The sequence below is a fragment of the Spermophilus citellus genome (assembly GCF_964194105.1).
Source record: "Spermophilus citellus genome assembly, chromosome: 16".
Classification (NCBI taxonomy): domain Eukaryota; kingdom Metazoa; phylum Chordata; class Mammalia; order Rodentia; family Sciuridae; genus Spermophilus; species Spermophilus citellus.
Window position 1 is genome coordinate 27,173,627 of NC_138196.1, and position 23,715 is coordinate 27,197,341.

At 42.3% G+C, this 23,715-nt stretch overlaps 1 protein-coding gene across 1 annotated transcript; it reads left to right on the forward strand.

Moving 5' to 3' along the window:
- Nucleotides 1-504: 504 nt before the first annotated feature.
- LOC308635289 (ubiquitin carboxyl-terminal hydrolase 17-like protein 17) lies at nt 505-23,452 on the forward strand (the record flags this gene model as incomplete). The annotated part of the gene is made up of 7 exons (XM_081269649.1): nt 505-631; nt 4,361-4,464; nt 11,342-11,468; nt 11,822-11,915; nt 20,991-21,091; nt 21,182-22,632; nt 23,237-23,452. 7 exons carry the CDS (start codon nt 505-507, stop codon nt 23,450-23,452), a joined length of 2,220 nt encoding a protein of 739 aa, XP_081125775.1.
- Between the last annotated feature and the right edge of the window lie 263 nt (nt 23,453-23,715).

A 23,715-nucleotide genomic window follows, 5' to 3' on the forward strand; every position in this document is an offset into this window, starting at 1 on the left:
GCAAACAGAAGCCTGGGTGATCACAGAATCCAGTTGTGGGTTTGGGAGTCAAACCAAAGCCTTTAGTCAGTCTCCAATCATTGGGACTTCTCCAAAGTGCCATGGCATCCCTGAAACCTTGAGAACAGTGGTGGATGGGCAGTGGATAGAGGGAAAGGTGCCCGTGGCATCCAAGCAGTTCAAGGTCAAGTACCACTGCAGAAGGTTGTCCCAACAAGCTCAGCTGCCTCCAGAGCCCAGGGACGTGGCACTCTCCAGCTGCCAGCTCACCCCCTGTTCCTGAGGGGGCAGCAGCCCCAGGCACCTGAAAGGTCATGAGGATGTGGATGCGGTTATCCAGGAACTCATCCCCCTGCAGAAATCCTTCTCCTCCTCTTCTATCTCTGCTCCTATCCTCCCTCGCCTCTCCTTCCTCTTCTTCCTGTGGTCCAGGTGTGGGCAGGGCCACTTCCAAAGGCTGCCTAATTAGGAGCATTGGGCCTTCTTTTGTCCAAGGGATTGTCTATGCGCCCTGCGAATCCCTCCCTAGAAGAAATGGCTTTTCTAGAGGAAGAAGCCTGCAGCCTTAAGGTTGATTCCAAAGATAGTTCTCCTAACTCCATGAACTCTGAATTTGCAGCTGAAGCTGAAGGTCAGCAGGATGGGATGGAAGGACCAAACGAAGCCCAGAAAAGCAGCTGGAATAGGCTGGGGACCAGGACACCCAGCTGATCTACCTGAAGGCTCTACAGGACATCCCAGGAAATCCAGTGCCCAGAAGGAAAGAAGCTGCCACCCCTAGGGTGAAGCCCAGCCCAGAAGTGTGTCCCAACCCTATGGAAGGACCAGCCCTGAGCATCAAGGTCACTCCTCAGAAAGAGAAAGACTTGCTCCCAGAGGTCAGAGCCCAGGAGGAAGAGCCTGACAGGGGCAGCTTCTGTGACACCAGGGTGATTGTGGACCCTCAGGGGGAACCTGCTGAGGAGTCACTTGGTGAGCAAAGGACAGTCATTGACAAGCCCTCTCCCCTGCTAGAATTTTTGGATGGCTCCAACATTCAAAGATGGGTTGAGAAATCCAAAAGCATTCAGATAGGAAGGTGGTGATGGAACACCCTCCATGAGGAGGCCACTGGTGTGACGTGGATGAGTCTCCGGGTCAGATTCTCTCAGGAGGAGCCTGTCTCCCTGAAGTACTCTGCAGTTCCAGAGCCTTCTTCCCTCTCCACTGACCACAACATGTACCCCTCATTTGTACAGAAGTCCTTGGTGTGACTACACCAGCTACAGGCCAGCAGCCCAAGACTCCTGGCACCCCTCTGTGGGCAGCAGCCAGGACACAGCCTCCTAAGTGATCACCCCCCAGCTCCTCAGTGAGCTCCCAGAGCCCCTCCAGAGACCCAGAGTCCCACTCCCTGCAGGTGTGCAGAAGGTCCCTGGAAGAAGTGAAGGAGAAAAGGACATTCTGAGCGGAGACTCCACCTCATCCCTGTGGCGGACAGGCATCTAGCTCCCTGACATGGGGCCATGAGGAGCCCAGCCTGAAGCAGGGCTTTATTGACACTCAGTGCCACTTGGCCATGCTGTACTCCAAGTTCTGGTTCAAGGCGACCTTTACAAGGTTCAGAAAAATGACAGCAGCTCCTTCCTCACCTCCAGGGCTGCATCTCTGACTTCTGTGACCCTGGGACACTGACAGTCTGCCTGTGGGAGCAGCTGCTGAAGGAGGATCTGGTCTGGGGGGCCTTCAGCTGTCACCCAGATTTTGCACTTTACTATAGTGGGAGCTAAGAGAAGTCTGTTGCAGGCCTTGGGGCACCCCAGGTCATAGTCTTTGGGTAAATGGGCTGGGATTGCTCTTACTAGTGCACCTCGCCCGTCCCACAGCAGGGCAAGATAACCACGGTCTCTGTGGTCAGCTTTTCTCTTTTTTTTAGATGTTGAGACCTAACAGCAAGGTTTTTCTACTTGTAGAGCTAACAAATATAATTCCTGAAAGTTTCTGTGGATGTCATTTGTTAAATGCTTTATAAGCCACTGCTTATCATTTGGCCATGTTGTTTGTTTTGTTCAGTTTTGGAGTACTGGGGAAGGAATCCAGGCAGCGAGCTGCACTCCAGCTCCCCAGTATGCCTGGGGACCAGGGAGGAGAGGCATTTTGTGACTTCTCATGACTGACATCAGCATGAATCTTTCCTTCTTGGGAAGTCATCGACTTTGGGTGTTGTTTTGTTTTAAATGTGAAATATGCCCATTGCAGAATATTTGGAAAGTGCAAACAAGTGTGTAAAGATCATTCTCATTCACTCTGAAAAATTAAAAATAAAAATAAGAGGAGGCTCATGGTTTTTTGTAAACAAAATTGTATTGGTTACTCTGAAGAAAAAAAAAAAAAGGTCCAGGACCAGATGGTTTCACAGCTGAATTAATTCATTTATAAATTTAAATGCCTTTAACACAACTGTGGGTCATATACCATAGTTTGATCAAGTGCTTAATTTCCAGGTACATAGCAATTTCCCACTCATATTTACCTTTATTCTCTGAACTATCTGAATTTTATTTAAAATTTAAAAATCTTATATTTTATCTATGTTGCTTTTTCTGTATTTCTAAGTATTTTATGTCAAATCTCAATAATATAATTTGTAAAATATGTACTTGGGAAGTATATCTAACCTTCTTTTATCCAATTAAGATTAATTGTGTATATTTTCAGGAATATTTAATAGAAGCCCCTATCCCTTCCCATGAACATTAAGAGAAGAAATATAATAGAGCTGGATTTTGACATTTTAATAACCTAATTTATATCGTCATCAAGTTTGTCATTTCCTGAATTGAAATCTCTAATTTATTTGACTTACATGTTTATTATTACAAATTAAATAAAAAAGGAAAGTGAACAGGTTTTAGATGATTTGTTTCACTGAAGCACTAGACCAATTGAAGGGGAATCTCTCACCCAATCTACATACAATGGCTCTAGAAAGGCAGTTTGATGAGATCACCTTTCAAAGTCACATGATAGCACTCTCAATCTAGTCAATAGGATCCAATCACATCTGATCCAATCATGATCCAATCATTTCTAAAATACTTTGATTTTTTTTATTGGTTTTTCAAAACATTACATAGTTCTTGATATATCATATTTCACACTTTGATTCAAGTGGGTTATGAACTCTCATTTTTACCCTGTATACAGATTGCAGAGTCACATCAGTTACACTTCCACTGATTTACTTATTGACATACTCATGTCTGTTGTATTCTGCTGCCTTTCCTATCCTCTACTATCCCCCTCCCCTCCCCTCCCCTCCCCTTTTCTCTCTCTACCCCCTCTACTGTAATTCATTTCTCCCCCTTGTATTCTTTTTCCCTTTCCCCTCACTTCCTCTTGTATGTAATTTTGTATAACCCTAAGGGTCTCCTTCCATTTCCAAGCAATTTCCCTTCTCTCTCCCTGTCCCTCCCACCTCTCATCCCTGTTTAATTTTAGTCATCTTCTCATGCTCTTCTTCCCTACTCTGTTCTTAGTTATTCTCCTTATATCAAAGAAGACATTTGGCGTTTGTTTTTTAGGGATTGGCTAGCTTCACTTAGCATAATCTGCTCTAATGCCATCCATCTCCCTCCAAATTCTATAATTTTTTCATTTCTTAATGCAGAGTAATACTCCATTGTGTATAAATGCCACATTTTTTTTATCCATTCGTCTATTGAAGGGCATCTAGGTTGCTTCCACAGTCTTGCTATTGTGAATTGTGCTTCTATGAACATCTAAAATACTTTGAAACTTATTGCTTGACATTTATGCATATTAAAACATTGTGATATATATATATATATATATATATATATATATATATATATACACACATACACACACACACACACAGATTTGAAAACTGAAAGAAATTTTATGTACTATTTCCAATATACTGCTTCATACTCCAACTTGGTTTTTGAAATAAATACATGCACATGAACTGGAGTTGGTGGTGCACACCTTTAATCTCAGGAACTCAGGAGGCTGAGGCAGGAGGGCTGCAAGTTTGAGGCCTGCCTCAGGAAGTTAGTGAGACCATCAGCATTTTACAAAACCCTTTCTCAAAATCAAAGAAAGGACTGGGGTTGTGGCTCAGTGGTAAAGCTTCCTTGGGTCAATTTTTAGTAGCTAAATGAACAAATAAATATGTAAAAATAGATCCACAAGTAATGTCACTCTCTTGTCTAACATACCTCTAGTTTATTCCATTGCACTGTGGGTTACTAGTTATCTACACAGGGGAACTAAGATTTTTAAAATGTTCTAGTTGTCTATTCATCAACATTAGTAATTTCCAGCTCTCAAATACCTCCCCCCTCTATACCTTCAGAATTTACCTGTATTCCTCATCCTGAACTTCCTGAGTCTTATTCCAAATTGATCCTTTGTGATAACTGGTGGAACCCTTCAGAAAAAGTCAACAAAAATGAGAAAGTATAGCAATTCCACCTATGAGTTAAATGTTCTCTCATCTCTGCTTTCCTGTGTTTCTCACAGTGTCAAGATAAACAAATTCATGGTAGTCAGTTAAATTGTATTCATTTTCTCAGTTCAACATGAATTACAAATAGAACCATACCCTATATTAGAGAGAAAAAATTGAACAAACTCTGATGAGACAGATGTCTTGACTATAGTGACTCCATTTTGTTTAGGAAGTCCAGTTTGTGAACAGCCATGCCAAGTAGAAAGGTCACTACTGGGGCAAGTTGTTTTTCCTTTTGTTGTGGAAGCCCTCAGGAACATGGGAATACCTAACAGCAGCCTTTGGTTTCTGTAACTAGGGTAACTGGGCTTATTCTTATTGGCCAAGCCTCCTGGGGCCTGATTGTCATCTCTCACTTCTGTAACTTGGCTTCTTGCATTGGTAAACCAATAATGTCCCTTTCATGTTTTTTTGGCTTAAATATGAGGTCAGACTGAAGGGAGTGAGCCACTCTCACCATCTTACTTTAAGAGAGTAGAGTGTCCACTGCTGGCCAGCAATAAAGGCTTCATTGGAATGGCCATGTGTAGTCTGAGAGTTATTTGAGGGTCTCATATCGGTATAACAAAACTGATGAAGATTCACAATTTCTTATCATTAACTACCACTCTTAGGATGCTCCTTGAACAAGTGTCCCAATTATAATTTTGTACTAAGATCCAGCACACATTACGTCACCTCCAAAAAGAAGAGACTGATTGGGGGTCCCCTGTCTGTTTCTCTCTGCATTTCACCACTTTCAAGTGGACTCCAAAAATGAGGATGCTGCTTAATCAACATCATTTCCTTTTTGCAGTCAGGTTTCTGTCTGCTGCATGTACATAGTTTAGCCATTATTTGGAGGTTGGATTCATGCAGTAGTGAAAGAGGGAGAAGGAGAAAAATGTATCTACACATTTTATTCCAAATATGTCTAAATATTGGGACAAAATAAATGGTTAAAAACAATTAAGTCACTGATTTATAAGTCAGGATTCCAGGTCCAGCCAGGCTGGGTCCTCTGCAAACCTCTCAGGGCCCTCCAGTAGGTGTTGTCTGGGGCTGTGATCTCAGGAGAGCCTGCTGGTCCTCTTCATATCCCACAGACTGTTGGAAGGGTTCCATTCCATGGGGGCTGGGGACCTCAGTTTCCATACTCTGACTTCTGTCCCCTCCTATATGTCCCTGTCCCTTTGTATTCTATGAGGTACCCTGTATGATTTTTTTCTTCCATTTCAGGAGAGGGCAGTCAGGGCCTCAGGCTTGCTGGTTTTGCAGTGCACCACTGCATCTCACAACCAACCCAAGGTTGCTTCTTTAATGCCAGCGAGAGACCTTCTTAGGGTTGAAAACTGCCTGTAATTCCCCTTTGTGAGTCAGGAGGATAAAAGTGTCAGGCTCACCTGGTCAACTTCGATTCACTCTGGATTTTTCCCTGTGATTAACTGACAGTGAATGGAAATTGTATCTGAAAAATCCCTTCATCATTGCCACATATCACAGCCCAGCCCTGAGAGTGTTAGTGCTCAGAGCCCCGGACATGGAATTACTTCTTCAACCAATAGCATTCTGGTCCCTAGGCAACAGAGACAGTGTGAGCTCCTAAGTTTTATGGAGAAGATACTGAGTAGAAAGTGCTGGGACTGACAGAAGAGCAAAGTGTGAGGGGGAGAAAATGCCCCCTGGGGAGTTTTGAAGGGGCTGCTGCTAAGTAAGGTGGGGTTTTTTCTATTTTTTTTTTTTTTTTTTATGGATCCATGGGCTTGACTTTCACCTGGGGCCCTGATGCTGAGTCTGGGGTCTTGGTCTCTCTCTACATGCTGCAGGCTGCAGACAGGGCTGTTTGGTCACATCAGGACACCTGGTGGTACCTAGGTGTGATGCTTGGCCCATGCCATGCCTTTTGGAGGCAGCCTTGGCAACTTTAAGGGAGACCCCTCTGGCCTTTGGACCGCTATCTTCGCACAGAGGACAGGGTTCTGCCCAGAGTGCCTTAAATTCTCCTGGCAGGTGCCAGTGCCAGTCACTCTCTCTACATTTTTTGGCCCAGGAGGTGAGTAGAAAGCAATTTCAGGGTTTGGGTGGAAGACAGCAGGGCAGAGTGTTCTCATGTTGGTGTTATTGACAGATGGCTGCCTTGAAAACACATGGTCCAGGACAATGTCTTCCTGATTACTCGAAGGCACATTGCCCTGCTTGGGTGCTGGGGGCAGAGTCCAGCACAAAGTTCTCATTAATACTACATCAAGTACAATTAAAATCAGTGCAATAATAGATGGAGCAAAGAAAAGAAACTTAAATGTAAAACAAATACAGTTAGTTTAAATATGAAGAAGTGCTTGACTACAGTGGTGATCCGGTGTTATAGTAAAGCTTTGTCCTGTTTCATAAATGGACTTCCAGACCACTCACATATAATCAAATCAAGCCTCTATTGAGTACAAGGGCACTCCTTATAAGCCTGAAAACCACAAAAGGGATGTTCAGGAGTCCGGCCAATGCAAACCAGCCAGGTTACAGAAGCGGGAGAGTGCAGTCAAGCGGTGGGAAGCCTGACTAATCACAGTTACCCAGTCACCCCAGTTACAGAAACAGAGCCCTGTTGCCCTAGGTATAGAAACAATGCCCTGTTAGGTATTTCCATGTTCTTAAAGGTTTCTATAGCAAAACGAAAAGAACATCTTGCCCCCATTATAACCCTTCTACTTGGCATGGTTGTTTTACAGAATGGAGTCACAAAACAAAATGGAAAAATGATTTAAAAGGAAAATTAATTTACAGTGTCTACTTAATGCAATTCATGCCATATTAGAAAATACAGTTGCATTTTATCTGTGGTCAATTAACTTGTAAAGACTTTTCTATATTCTATTGCGTGTCACTGGTTAGTGCAATTCTGAGGGCCCTCTTACTGTGGTTGTAACCTATGGAGGCCTCCTGCTGGCTTGTCTCTTCAGGTTTTTATATGCTCTAAGTTGTTGGAGCACAGGCTGCAATGGACTCTGTTGCTTCTGTTGTGTGAGGGTCCTCTAATGTAATCAGAAAGGGAAGTTCAATCTCCAGTTCCAATTAGAGAGGAGAGTAGAGCTCACTTTTAGCCATCCATGTAACATATGATAACATTTCATTAGCATATGTTGAAAATTTACTACTGATCTCTAAAACAATGTTCAATATGAGAAAAGTAAGAAATAAATACAATAGATGGTGATGAACCCAGCCTAATTCCATTTTAAGGTTGGGAGTCATTTTGTCACAAAGTTATGAAAAGTTAGTTTCGGTTTTATTATAAAGTAGTAAGATTTCTATTTGGCCTGACCCTCTGCTGTACGAACTTGTTTGGAATTCCTGCCCATCCTCTGAACTCACCCATGACTGTCTCTCCTTGACCAGATAAAAACCCTCCCTAAAACCTGAGCAGTGCCACATAATTCTGATGTTAGAATCTCAATTTACTCTCTACCTTGAAATGTTAAGCCATGTAGATCATTAACCTGATCATTAACATCGGCCTTTGTATTACATTTGCCAGATCCCTGTTAGCTGTAAGTTACCACAACACTCCCTTTGTAACTTTTTGTGCTATAAAAACCTTTTCTTTCCTGTGAGTTGTTGCTGTTCTCTGGCCCAGCTTTTGGGGTGAGATAGTCACTGGCCAGCTCTCTTGTGTACACAATATAAGATTTCTTTAATTTGATGTAAAATTGGAGTCAGTGATCTTTTCTTTGTGTTGTGTTTCAACAGTAGCTGAAGCCTTAAGCATTAGTCAAACTATGAACACTATTCAATGTATTGGAAGGGGATGAAAAAGAAAATACAAAGGAAACAAGTGAGAAAGGGAAGGAAGACCACAGAAAAATAAGAGGAAGAAGAATGAAAGAGTAATGAAAGGGATGGAGGAGAGAGAAAACTACTGAGGAAAATTCCAGGTAATTGAAAAGTTTGCCCGTTTAATAGATCTTTGCAAGAACGAATGTGGGGAGATTTTACAGGACACTTGAGAGTAAAGAAGTAGTGCAAAAACAATCACAAAGGGATCTGGGTTTTGTCCTTGCTGAGGATTTTAAAATGGGGAGGTTTCCATAGATTTGGATTTAACATCCCTGAGTATGAAAGTGTTTTTGACATGAAATCATTCTACTCATTTTTGCATCTCAACTTTGACCCAAACTGGACAAACTTGTCAGGGGTCTGTCTGCTTAGCTCTGCCTGCTTCTTGCCTGCTAATGAGTGTTGGAAGAAATTTTCCTGTTCAGAGCAGAATAAGTCCTCAGAGTGGCTCTCTTTTTCTGTCTATATTGGGAGTGTGGCTCTGGCTGCAGATGCTGGCCAGTCCCCTCTCCTGAACAGCCTGTGAGTCAATGCAGATTGCAAGACTCAGGTGCTTCCCATTTACTGGGGGAGGAGTCTGAAAATTGCCTCCAGACACCTCTGGGCATGGGGGAACTGGGGCATACTGAGCTAGAATGCAGAAGGTAGCACCTTTCCACACCCCAACTATATACACAGCTCTATGTCCTGGCGGCTTTGTCCCTATCTGAGAGTTCAGATCCCCTCTTTGAAATGGAACTCCCCTTTTGGTTGTCTCCACTCTGCAGACCTACAGCCTAGAAGCCAAATTTTCTGTCACTGCCCAAAGCTCTGGGTAAAACTTTAGCACATTCCCACTCCTGTGTCCAGGTGGACTCAAGACTTGGGCACGGAAGTCAGTGAAAATACAGGACCCATGGCCACTTCATCTTGGGTACACAATCAAAAGCAATCCCCATGATACCTCATTACAAGTTCTGCTCCCTCACATGTTGAAGTGTAGCATTAGAGAAGCATGCTGAGGCAAGCATATAAAGCAGGGTTTATTTAAAACTGGGTAACAGACTTCTCCTGTGAGGGAGAAGGGCGCCATAGCTGCTATCCTGGTATCCCAAGAAGTGAGGTGTCCTGCCCTTTTTATAGGTCCTAGACTTCCTTTGTTCTCCTTCCCTCTTCTTATCTTTCTCCTTCCTGCTTACAGGACTAGGCCAAGGAAATGCTCAGCAGGATGGTCAAAAGGTGGGAAAAAGTTGGGCTGAAGGGCAAAGGGCAGGGTGGAGCAGCTCAGGGCAAATTCATTAACAACCTTATAGTTCACTATAGGGAGGAACAATTCCTGGGACAGGTCACCTTAGCAACAGGTAGGAGCTGGGGTAATTTCTCCCTGAGTGTGGAGAAAGCTTCCTAAAGGAATGACATTTTTATCCCTCAAGGGACAGTGTCCAGCTTCCAGACTCACTCAAAATTGGCCTCTTCATCTGACCTGATTTGATTTGCCTATCTATGCTGACTGCCTGTCTAATTCTGGCTTCACCAAAACAATAATAAAAGAAAAAAACCAAACCAAACAAAAACCAAAAGAAACTGCAGGGATTTCTAATTTCTTGGGCAGCAAGTGGACACAGAATGTCTGTAAGCTGGCAAGACTCCCACATTCTCTACATTGCTGGGAAAAGCCAATTTCTCTCCCATACTGATTTCTTCTCAGTATCAGAATGGTTTTCTAGCTCAGACTGTGAAATTGCTGGACAACACAGCCTGCTTCCTCTTCACCTTTTACCCTTGCCACTACTTTTTGAGAGAGAGAGAGAGAGAGAGAGAGAGAGAGAGAGAGAGAGAGAATTTTAATATTTATTTTTTAGTTCTTGGCGGACACAACATCTTTGTTGGTATGTGGTGCTGAGGATCGAACCCGGGCCGCATGCATGCCAGGCGAGCATGCTACCGCTTGAGCCACATCCCCAGCCCAAATGTCAACTTTTGATAATCCCCCCCCAAAAAAAACCTAATTAATCAAGATCATTTTTATTCCCAATATTGTTACAACTTACTAATAAAATATTCCTTCATATTTCATACTGGAAGTTGTTTACACCAAGGTATGTTAACTTAATTGATGTTTGTCATTAAAATATACTAGTAAATCACGTAGTAGAGGAAGCAAATTTTTTGAACAACTGGATACATGAAAACTAATAAAGAAATAGAGAAATGAGATCAAGATATCAGAGAGATATTGAAAAGTAGTCTTTGGAGCTCAAGAGAGAATTGAGGATGAGAGTTGTAGTAAGGGTTGGTTGCTGGGATTCTGCCTCAGAGTACAAGTCTCAGAGACTTTGCCTTGTGCTGCTCAAATGTCTGTCCTTCACCTTATTCTGACCTCCTTGGTCACATTGAGAAGAGTGACTCTTCCTACTGACACCAAGTTACATGTAGTTTGCTCAGTTCTCAAAAATTCTGAAGATTGGTTCAAGAATGACTGCATTTTTCTGGTTATAGGGTTATAGTTTAATCATGTTTTGAAGATATAAAAAAATTCATTGGCTGTTTAAACACTCACATTTTTTACTAAATATTTTACTGATGAGGGATATTAGATACCTCTTTGTGAAAATGACTATTTTATACATAACCAATTTTCAAGATGACAAATTAATGTTAAGGTTGGCCTGGTGATAATTCTGGAAAGTTATTTAAATAAATGGGGATTTAAATTTTAGTTGAAAAGATTCAAGTGAAAATTTTATAATAGCCTGATTGAAAGTTATTCTTACCAGTCCTTAAATTTTTTTTCATATTTCATGATTCTCTATCATTCCATATTCCTTTAGTATAAATTCTATGAATTCAATGTATGTACATTCTGGGTTTCTGAAATTAAGAATGTTGGAAGCTGAAAATGAATAGGCTGGTGCTTTAACAGTTTGATCTCCTGCACACCTAGTTTCCCCTCTGCCTCATGCTGTCCTCTCAACCCTTCTTTTGTGAAGTTGATCTCCTTGCTCTTCCTAAACTAGCTTGTCAATACCGTTCTAGGAATTGGTGACCATTGAAGATGTAAGCAAAAGTTTCACCCAAGAAGAGTGGGCCATGCTGGACCCATGTCAGAAAATGCTACACGGATCAGTGATGCTGGAAATCATTAATCATCTGGTATCAGTTGGTAAGTCCATTAATGATATATATGAAAGATGTGAGGGTATACCTATTTCTTCAATAACAGTATCTGGAATAGCCTCTCTCTATTCAATTCCAATCTCTGTCCTGACTTTCTCATAGAACTTACAATTACATGCAAGAAAGCTGATCTTATTTATTACTTTAATTACAACTTATTTTACACCACACTACAATATAGTCCACACCATAATGTTATGTATCCATTAAAGTTAAATTATACATAGACCTAATATTTATAAATCATTATACTTATATTGTCACTGTGCTGGAGGATTGAATACCAAAACAAGAGAATTCTGAACATTTTTGTGTGATTATTTGGATTCCATTTGAAAGTAATATTTAGTGGAGAGATGAAGTGCCTGAAAGAACTGCTGATCTGGCATTCTTTGAATGTCATTGTGAGCATTGGTGCCCTCAGTCCTCCCTGGTATGGGAGCATTCTAACTTTATTCTGCTGCAGTGAGTGAACTTCAAAATTTTCTCTGCTAAATACTTTCTCCCAGTACCTTGGTTCTCTATTGTTGTTAACTCATCTTCTTGGTCTTGTCGCTAATGCACATTTCTTGGCAGAAATGCTAAAATCCAATGGCTTTTTTTTTTTTTTTTACCATGCATAGGGTATCTGTTCTGCAAATCAGATGTGAATTTGTATCTGGAGGAAGGAAAAATCCTGTGGATGGGAGAAGGGACAGGATTTCTCCCAAGGCAGAGTGCAGGTAAGAGACAGAGACATTTGTGATTCTACAGAGATGGTTGCCCAGCCAGTGACTGAGCTTGGAAATATTAACTGACATAGCTGTGAAATTAATGTGGTTGTCTAAAATATAGTAGGGGACCATGGGACAAAATTTCTCATGTATGATGTAGCTTCTTTTAATCTAAATTCAAAATGATTCCTCTATATTTAGATTTTCATTGAGGGGAAAACCTGTTAGTGTGTTTTTTAGGTCAATTTTCATGTCTCTTTTTCAGATTTTCTCCTTTAAATTTTTTTCTCCATTACTTTTTTAACAATAATTCTATGATGATGTTTTTTTTATAATTCCCAGTGTTCTATTTTTCCAAGATATGTATTTTTTTTAATCTAAGCCATATCCTCCATGAAAGAGTCAATGATGAAAAAAGGCATTCTCATGAGATTGTTGACTTTCAACTTTGTGTCTCTGAATTTCATGCTACCAATTTGTATTTCCAACTTTTCTAGGGATGTAAATGAATATCAAAAACATGAAATGATATGCAGAGCAGTTTTGAAAAGAAAGGCTACACCCATCAACAGGTCAATGGTAAGTTTCAAGAATGGGAACACTAATTATGTAAGTTAAAAACCTCTCTGTGGAATAAATTAGTGACCAAGTACAATTTGATGGCTGTCATTATGTTGGGAATACACAACTTCTGTGTTAAAACATCTGTATAGCTTGCATTCTGGGAGAAATTAAAAAGATTCCAAATGCACAAGCATTTCTCATGTAGCTATTTGAAATACTGAAGACCATAAAGTTAATCAGAGCCCCTTTAAATAAAATACTAGTAAATGGAAAATACTTGGCTCACCTGGGAATTATCTACAATATTCACGAAATTAAAAGTAAGAAGATTTTCATTTTCATATTACAATGGATTGTTCTAAGATTCTTATGCACAAAAATTAAGTTTATATGGAGACATTGTTAAGAAATGTTCATCTTCTTTACAAAACAGGAATCTCATTTTAAAGAGTATTCCTTAAAATGGAGAAAAGAAAGGAACTACTGGGACAACAAACACTGTGCACCATCCCTTGCTGACAATTTGTATCTTGGTGAAAACAAGAAAAATGATTGTGTCTCATGTGAAGGGCAAGAATATTTGAAAGGACATAGGAACTGTTTACAACCTAGAAAATTCAACAAGAATGACCCTGGAGAGATACAATATGAATGTCATCTATGCAGCAAATCCTTTAATCAAACCTCTGATCTAAGCAGACTCAATGAAACTAGAACAGGGGAAAAGAATTGTGAATATAATTTTTCTGAGAAAGTCTTCAGTTACTGCTCTAAGCATAGACAACATGAGAGAACCCAAACAGGTGATAAACAAAATGAATGCCACGTGTGTCAGAAAGCCTTCAGGAAGTCTTACAACCTCAAAATGCATGAGAAAGTCCATACTGGAGAGAAACTATACAGATGTCATCGGTGTGGGAAAGCTTTTTGTAAATTATACAACCTTCAAATGCATGATAAAATCCACACAGGAGAGAAACCATACAAATGCCGTGTGTGTGGGAAAGCCTTCAGCAAATCAGTTCATCTTCGTCGTCATCAGATAACCCACACGGGAGAGAAACCATACCAATGTCAATTGTGTGGGAAATCCTTTGGTCAATCATGGTACCTTAGAATACATGCAAAAATTCACACTGGAGACAGACCATACAAATGCCATGTGTGTGGGAAAGCCTTCAGCAATTCAGTTCACCTTAGTCGTCATCAGATAATCCACACGGGAGAGAAACCATATCAATGTCAATTATGTGAGAAATCCTCTAGTCAAACATGCTACCTTAAACTTCATCAGAGAACACACACTGGAGAGAAACCCTATCAATGCCACCTGTGTGGGAAAGCCTTCAGTCAATCTTGTTACCTTAAACCACATCAGAGAATCCACACTGGTGAGAAACCATATGTATGTGGTGTATGTGGGAAAGCCTTCAGTCTATCATCTGGCCTGAGACACCATGAGAAAACACATACTGGAGAGAAACCATACAAATGCCCTATGTGTGGGAAAGCCTTCAGTCGATCATCTGGTCTCAGAGTTCATGAGAGAACACACACTGGAGAAAAATAACATGCATGCCAGCTGTGTGGCATACTCCTTGGCCATCACCCTAGTATGGAAAAATGAAACATGACTTGCCTTGGAGAGTGGCCATGGGAGTGTTGCCTGTGTGGAAAGGCCTCTCTTTAAGACCCTAACCTTAGAAAAATCGAGCCAGCTCAATGGAGAGAAACCTCATGAGTGGCATCTATGTGGGAAAGGCTTCAGTCAATCTTACTACCTTAGACTGCACAAGAAAATGTACAAGAAATCAATCGTAGGAATGTCAGCTGTTTGGGAGGTCCTGCCAATGTTCTGCATGTAGGAACCCATGATGGAGACAAACTTGAGTTTCTGTAGCCTATATTCTAACCTGCTATAACAAGATATAAGAACTAAAATTTTTTTTCTCTGTAGTTCACATATTTTTGCTCCTACTCATATTTTTTCCTACTTCCAAATTTGAAAATTATTTGATTCTTAACCTAGCTTCTTTCTTAGTAATATGTTAAGTTATAAATGTTCATCTGAGTGCTCTTTTATCCCAGAAATTCTAATATTTGAAGCTTTTATTATCACTTCTTTCAAAACACTGTTTATTTCCTTCTCTTGTGCCTTCTTCCTTGACCTGTGAGGTATGTATAGGTGTTCCATTTTGTGTTGTAGGGCCTGAAGTGTGGTGATGGGATTCTATAGATCTTAAGGTGATTGATTTCTAATATAATCAATTATGCATTAAACAATCTGCATGATTTTAACTTTTTTAAAAGGCAATGGATATGCTTCAAATTTAAAATATAAGAGTGTATTAGTTACGTACATGTCAAAACTATCAAATTGCATGCTTCCACTATGTGCATTTTATTGTACTTCAATTTTACCTCAATAAAGCCATGAAAAAAATGTGAAGAAATGTTCAATTGTACTTGTGAAATCTAAATCTGAGCACCCCATAATTGAAGAACACCCTTAATCAATATGAAAAAAGTTGAAGTAATTTGAATCCTCTCTTGACATACACAAGTCCCTGTAAAATAAGCCATATGAATGATGTTTGATTGAAAAGGTCATAATAAGTGATCTTTCTTAAATGGCATATGCTTATTTTAAACCCTGTCAAGAAAAGAATGTAGTAACCTACAGTTTCAACTCTCAGCTTTCAACCAACCAGAGTGTTTGACAGGAAAGTCATATTGACACTGTCCAGGTCCTAGACAGGGTTTCCTCAATCCTGTGTACCTTCAGAGCATACCCCACCCCCTTGTATTCCTCAGGAACTTCTTGAGCTTCATTCACATTGGTTCCCTTGTGTCCACTGGGGGAACTTTTCAGAATTAAACAAGTTTATTTTTAAATTTGCATTTTCAAGGACTTCACATTCAAGTTTAATGTTCTCTCATCTCTCCACTTAATCTGGTATTTGCAAAGGTGAAGCAAGTGGAATGATTGAATTTACATTATTAAGTGACAGTTGTACTCCTATTACTCAGATCAACAATAATTAAAACAGAAAAAACACAATTTTAACCTGAGAGACATAATGAAACAAAAAGTTTGGTTTGCAATTTGTTGCATTTAATGATAATTTCCCCATGTTCTTTTTTTTTTGTAAGAGAGAGTGAGAGAGGATAGAGAGAGAGAGAGAGAGAGAGAGAGAGAGAGAATTTTTAATATTTATTTCTTAGTTCTCGCTGACACAACATCTTTGTTGGTATGTGGTGCTGAGGATCGAACCCGGGCCTCACGCATGCCAGGTGAGCATGCTACCAGTTGAACCACATTCCCAGCCCCCCCATGTTCTTTGAACAAGAAAACCAATATTAATTTGTGCTGGCATTTGTGTAATATGTAGAAAGTCTTGATTATACCACCAAGGAGATATATTTGGTAGTTTTTTTTCTTTTTTCCTGATTTTCACCAATGTCAGAATCAACTGGATTTAGAAGATACAAATGAAATTTCTTTCACATGATTCTCTTTCTCAGCCTGTTCTCCATCTCTTTCATGTGCATCATTTAAATCTTCTTTGGATGTTCAATTTATGTTGTGAATTGTTGGAGGGAGAAGGGGAAATTCTCTGTGCTTCTTTTCTAGTTATGTACAGCACATTGCCATTAGTGGCAACACCAATAAAATCCATTAAGTCATAGACTCACAGGTCAGAAGTCCAAGTCAGAGCAGGTTGGATCCTCTGGAAGCCTCTCACAGGACCTCATGCAGGTGGTGGCTGCATCATGATCTCCTTGGGGCCTGTTGATTCTCTCTTTCTCAGTCTTTGGTGCAGTTCGTTGGGGGCTGTGGGGCTCTGGACCTGAATTTTGACACCCTGAGTTTTGTTTCCTCTCATATGTCTCCTTATATTTTGTGAGAATTTGCAGATTTGGGTGTGTTTGTGTTTGTTGCAGTGTTTGATTCTTTGGGCTGGCTAGACAAGCACTGTACCACTACACTGTACCCAGGCCCACAGTTGCTTCTTCTGTGCCTGAAAGGGACCTGTTCAGAGTTTGATTCTGTCTGCACACCTCCTAACACAAGTAATAGATTCCTGTTACACCACTCAGCTTTTCAGGTTCTCTCAGGTGCCTTCCCTTTCTTTGATTAGCTCACAGTGTCTGTAATTGCACGAATAAACTACCCCCCTCATTGCCAGTTTTTGTGGCTGTGAACAAAACATATGACAAGAAGAACTTATAGAACAAGCATTTTGTTTTGGACTCAGTTTTAGAGTTTCAACCCATGGCCACCTGACTGCAATACTTTAGGCCTGAGGTGAGGCAGAACATCCTGGCACAAGGGCATGAGAGAGAAAAGATACTCTCTAATGGCAACCAGGAGCAGAGAGAGTGAGGAGCCAGGGATGAGGTGCTTATTCCCCAAGGGCATTAGGGGACTACTTCCTCAAGCTCTGGCCCAACTTCCAACAGTTTCCATCTGGTTTGGTCTCAACGTCTAAAAAAAAGAGAAAAGCTGACCACAGAGACCGTGGTTATCTTGCCCTGCTGTGGGACGGGCGAGGTGCACTACTAGTAAGAGCAATCCCAGCCCATTTACCCAAATAATAAATAAAATTGAAAGGCCTTTTGCTACAAAGACCAGAAAATATAAACACAAATAAAATAACAGAGGAGAGGCAGGTGACCTGAATAAATTAGAGGTGACAGGAGACCTTACAACTGACACCAGAGAAACTAAGGGAATCCTGAATCATGAGGAATTCTTTTTGAAAAAAAAATGCTAATAAATTTTAAAATCTTGAGGAAGTGGATAAATTCCTACCCAAATTCCTTCCCTTGGACATAAAATGCCCATGACATTTTAAAATTGACCTCAGTATATATTCAAAACACAAGGAAGGAATTGAACCAGTTGTTGTAAAGATTCTCCCAAGGAACATCCATTGGTAGATAGGATCACTGCTGAGTTTCAGCAAATTTTTGACAGGATCTAAAAGCAATGCTTCTCACATGCTTCCATACAATTGAAAGGGGGGAACATTTAGAAACCGATTCCATGGGGCCTGTTAGTGGCAGAGCAGGCTGAACCAATGTCAGCTGCAGGGTGGGCTGAACACTTGACCCTCACCCATCTGGTTCCTTATCCCTTGTTTGCCTCAAGTCAGAACACTTAACCCCACTCAAGGCTGAACACTTGACCCCCACACATCTGGTGCAAAGGAAACCCACATCTAACTTCTTCCCTCTCATTGAGGGCAGAAGATGAGACCCTTAGCAACTACTGTATGATCCAATCACTGTGGGCCAACAAAGCAGCTTGCAGACCCAGAGACCCCATCAGATTTTGGCTATCAAAACTCTCCCCTCTCCTTCTCTCTCCTTCCTGTCACTCTCTCTTCCCCTCTCTCTCTCTCTCCCTCTCCCTCTAGTTTTCTCTTTTTTCTCTCTCTTGTGCTTTGCTGTCTTCTCTCTCTCTCTCACTCTCTCTCTTTCTCTTTCTCTCTCTCTCTCACTCTCTTTCTCTTTCACTCTCTCTTTCTCTCTCTCACTCTCTCTCTCTCTCTCTCTCTCACTCTCTCTCTCTCTCTCTCTCTCTCTCTCTCTCTCTCTCTCTCTCTCTCTCTCTCACCACAATAAATATCTCTTGGTCACTCCAAGTGTCGTGGTCACTTTCCTTTCAGAGCCAACCTTCACCTGTTTATTTACCAAAACTGAGGAGGACACAAGAGAAAAAGCAAAAATGAACTAACCACTGACATTCAGCCATGAAGAAGGAAATCCTGTCAACGTCAAGAGCTTTCCTGGAACTGGAAGACCCCACATTCTACACACTGAAATATAAAGCTCCAGGGCTGGGCTGTAGCTCAGTGGTAGATCACTTGCCTTGCAGGTGTGAGACCCTGGGTTTGATCCTCAGCACCACATACAAGTGAATAAATAAATAAAGATTTAAAACATAAAAGGCTCCAGTGTTTTCTCTCATGTGTGGAAACTAAAGGAAACAGATGACTGAAAGGTAGAGGTGGGACCCCCAAGGACTGGGAAGGGTATGGCTAGGGTGAGAGATGGAAATTGAAGACAGAAGAAGGGGAAATGGGTAGAAGGGTGGGTGAACAGGGGAAAGCTTGACATGTGCATGGATGAAACTACCAGGATGAAGCCCATTAATTTGTTCAATTTACAGTTTAAAATGCCCAGGGCAAAAACGACCAGTTTCCATAGAACTCCTGGACCTCCCCATAGAGCCCAGAATGGTGGAGTAGGTTTCCTTTGAAATTTGAATCTTCCTGCAGTCATTCAAATGTTGAATGATTAATATAATCCTTCTAAACGCAAACACCCCTGTTTAAAATGAAGTGAGGCTTACCCAAGGACCTACACCTCCATCATTTCCTGTTTCTCCTCTACTCTTTTCCCCAGCCATACTCTGAAGAACCCATTGGGAAGGGAATCCAACCTGAGGTCCATCTGTCCATCCCTAGTCTGTCAGCAGGTTGTCAGGAAGGTGGCTGCTGGGCATACACCACAGGAGCAGAGTCAGCTTCCTAGATGTCACAGAAAAGGGAGGGACAGTGGATACTTCCCTGGGGCCACGGGATCACATGCCTTGTCTAATGCAATCAGCCTAATCCCTGTGGACATTCCTGTTAAAAAATGTCTCACACATTTGCATCTCAGTTCTGTATTCTATGTATCTGATTTGGAAATCATTGGGTCCTGGATCAGCGTTACTTACCTGGACATCTGTGTAAACCTTTCTGAGCTACTACTGCTTATATACATGTTTCCAAAAACAACACTCAAATGATTCTCAGGCATTTAGTGGATAAGAAATGCAAGATAATATTGAGTTTCCATGAATTTGTGTTACTGTGGTCTGAAGGATTATTTTTATGCCTCTACACTTAAATATGCATTTGTTAAAAGAAATACATTTGAGTGGTTCAAGTGTTTGTAAGAAACACATTATTGTGAGATGAATGATATGACTTCAGTTTTGCCTTTAAAAGTCCAGTTCTTTCTCTTCCTCTCTAGAGTTTGGAAGAAACAATTTGTGACTTGAAAATGATGATTTTGAAAACTGGGTGGTAGACTCCTCACGTGTACCTAATTTTCTAGAAGTTTTGTTAAAGACTCAAATATAGAGATGAATAAACCATTGGTGGTATACTGAGAAATCATTTTGCAATCTGTCCTTTGGAATTCTTCTCTGGCTTCTAGATTTTGACTCCCCACTTAGTCTCCATCCTGGGTGGAGAGGTGGGTTCCATGTTTTCCTTCAGAGCCCTCCACAAGCTGCACACACAAAAGGCTGTCCATTTTATAAGCCAACAGAGGTAGACAAATACATTTCAAACTATGTTCCACATCATTCCACTCAGGAATGAGATTCAACAGAGGTAAGGAACGAGAGAATGAACACGTTAGATCATTAATCTATTTAAACTATTTATGACCCGATATGAGAACTGGCATTTGGGTGGAGAAGTCTGTACATAAGATACATGAGTACTGGAAGGAACATCATCTTGAACATAATAAAAATCTTATTCCCTGCCTCCTTGATATTTCTGCCAAAGACAAGCAGACATATTCCTAAAGGACTTCCTTTTGAATTCAAAACCATCATGGAAATGTGTCAGGACCCGTCCAGCATGACTTGGTTTATTGAGAAGGAAATGAAATGTATCTTTTTCTCAGAAAAGTGGTTTAAAAGTTTAATAATACATATATATTTTAATAAGTAAAAACATTTTAATTGAGATATTACCATTATGAATATGTGCACGCCTCAAAATGCTTATGAAATGGGGTTATAAAAATACTCCTTGGGCTGGGGATGTGGCTAAAGCGGTAACAGCGCTCGCCTGGCATGTGCCTGGTGCTGGGTTCGATCCCCGGCACCACGTAAAAATAAAATAAAGATGCTGTGTCCACCGGACAATGAAAAAAAAAATATTAAAAATTCTCTCTCTCTCTCTCTCTCTCTCTCTCTCTCTCTCTCGCTCTCGCTCTCTCTCTCAAAAAACAAACAAACAAAAAAACAAAAACTCCAGAGATCCACAAACAGGAAAAAGAGTCAACCAGTCTCTCCAGGAAGTGAAGGGACCACACCCAAATCCCTAATCCAATTAAGTGCTTGCAGGTGATTGGTGGATCTGTCAGGAAGTTAGTGGGTGTGGTCAGGAGGCTGAGCTATAAAAGGCTGAAAACATGGACCCGGCTGTCATTTGAAGGCCGGCTCCAAAGGAGAAGCTCTCTCCTCTCGAGATTCAGCGGGGAGACCTGGTGGTCACTGCTCCTGGAGACATGGAGGCAGCTTCACTCCACTGTGGAGGTGAGTCTCAGTTTCATGACTGTATAAAACCTGAATGTTCATCAAATGCAGCTGATGCTAAAGTCCATTTGGGTCCTTCTCTACCTGCAGAGTCATCGTTGTCACCTTGCCCTGACGCACAGTTAAATAAGAATTCAGCTCCTGTGGGGCCACTGCTGGCTCCTAGAGGGAAACTTTGTCTGAACTGGCAGAGACCGTCCGCGGCTGGTGCTGGGCTGCAGAACATGGGAAACACTTGCTACGTGAATGCAGCCCTGCAGTGCCTGACATACACACCTCCGCTGGCCAACTACATGCTGTCCCAGGAGCACTGCCAGCGCTGTCCTCGTCACAGGGCCTGCATGCTGTGTGTGATGCAAGCCCACGTGAGGCGGGCTCTCCGCCACCCTGGGGATGTCATTCAGCCCCTGCCTGCTTTGGTTGACGGCTTCCACACTTCCCGGCAAGAAGATGCCCATGAATTTCTGCTCTTTACTCTCCATGCCATGCAGGAAGCATGTCTGCGTGGGCACAAGAGGCCGGGTGCTCACTCCAAGGACCCTACCCTCATGCGCCAGATATTTGGAGGGTGCTGGAGATCGCAAATCAAGTGTCTCCACTGCTGTGGCCTTTCAGACACTTTTGACCCCTACCTGGACATTATGCTAGACATCACGGCAGCTCCCAGTGTGCAGCATGCACTGGAGCACTTGGTGAAGCCTGAGTGGCTGGAAGGGGAGAACGCCTACCAGTGTGGTGTTTGTCAGAAGAAGAGGCCAGCCTGCAAGACCCTGACCCTGCAGAAGGCACCAAAGGTTCTTATGCTTGTATTGAAACGGTTCTCGGATCTCACAGGGGAAAAAATGGCTAAGCACGTGCACTATCCTGAGTGTCTCGACATGCAGCCATACATGTCTCAGCAGGGCAGAGGCCCACTGGTGTACGCCCTCTATGCTGTGCTGGTCCATGCCGGGGTGAGCTGTCGCAGCGGACACTACTATTGTTACATAAAAGCTGGCAATGGCCAGTGGTACAAAATGGACGATGCTAAGGTAGTGGCCTGTGACATTACTTGTGTCCTGAGTCAGCGTGCCTATGTCCTCTTTTATGTCCAGAAGAGTGAACTTGAAACTGACAATGGGAGTGTGTCCCTGGGCAGGGAAACAATAGCGCTTGGGCTTGAGGACAATATCTTGAGAGCCACACAAGCAGAGCTCCAAGGAGACTCCTGTAGCAAAGCAGTAGAGCCAGAAGAGCGCTTGGTGGATACAGCTACTGGAGAAATCACCTTGGATCAGTGGAAATTTCTCCAAGAACAGAACCGACCAAAGTCTGAATTCAACCTCAGGAAAGTGGAATTCACTCTGCCTCCCAATGTTGTTGTGATTCACCAGTCAAAACACAGAGAAAAGGAGAACATAATGGATAAGCAGGAAAAATACAAGCAGAGCAAGGATACCAAGCACAGCATGCGTGAGGAGTTGGTGAACACTGGCCAACTCCCGTGTCTTGCAGGAAGGCCCAGAGCCAACAAGAAGAAGAACAAGCAGGGCAAGAGGACAGTAATTGTGGTCTAGCAATCCAGGGCACTGTGAAGGCCTTTGTATTGCAAACTAATGGTAAGTACTTAGCAGTCCCTGGAGTGCTTTGAGTTCCCTGAAGTAGAGGAGTGCAAACAGAAGCCTGGGTAATCACAGAATCCAGTTGTGGGTTTGGGAGTCAAACCAAAGCCTTTAGTCAGTCTCCAATCATTGGGACTTCTCCAAAGTGCCATGGCATCCCTGAAACCTTGAGAACAGTGGTGGATGGGCAGTGGATAGAGGGAAAGGTGCCCGTGGCATCCAAGCAGTTCAAGGTCAAGTACCACTGCAGAAGGTTGTCCCAACAAGCTCAGCTGCCTCCAGAGCCCAGAAACATGGCACTCTCCAGCTGCCAGCTCACCCCCTGTTCCTGAGGGGGCAGCAGCCCCAGGCACCTGAAAGGTCATGAGGATGTGGATGTGGTTATGCAGGAACTCATCCCCCTGCAGAAATCCTTCTCCTCCTCTTCTATCTCTGCTCCTATCATCCCTCGCCTCTCCTTCCTCTTCTTCCTGTGGTCCAGGTGTGGGCAGGGCCACTTCCAAAGGCTGCCTAATTAGGAGCATTGGGCCTTCTTTTGTCCAAGGGATTGTCTATGCGCCCTGCGAATCCCTCCCTAGAAGAAATGGCTTTTCTAGAGGAAGAAGCCTGCAGCCTTAAGGTTGATTCCAAAGATAGTTCTCCTAACTCCATGAACTCTGAATTTGCAGCTGAAGCTGAAGGTCAGCAGGATGGGATGGAAGGACCAAACGAAGCCCAGAAAAGCAGCTGGAATAGGCTGGGGACCAGGACACCCAGCTGATCTACCTGAAGGCTCTACAGGACATCCCAGGGAAATCCAGTGCCCAGAAGGAAAGAAGCTGCCACCCCTAGGGTGAAGCCCAGCCCAGAAGTGTGTCCCAACCCTATGGAACGACCAGCCCTGAGCATCAAGGTCACTCCTCAGAAAGAGAAAGACTTGCCCCCAGAGGTCAGAGCCCAGGAGGAAGAGCCTGACAGGGGCAGCTTCTGTGACACCAGGGTGATTGTGGACCATCAGAGGGAACCTGCTGAGGAGTCACTTGG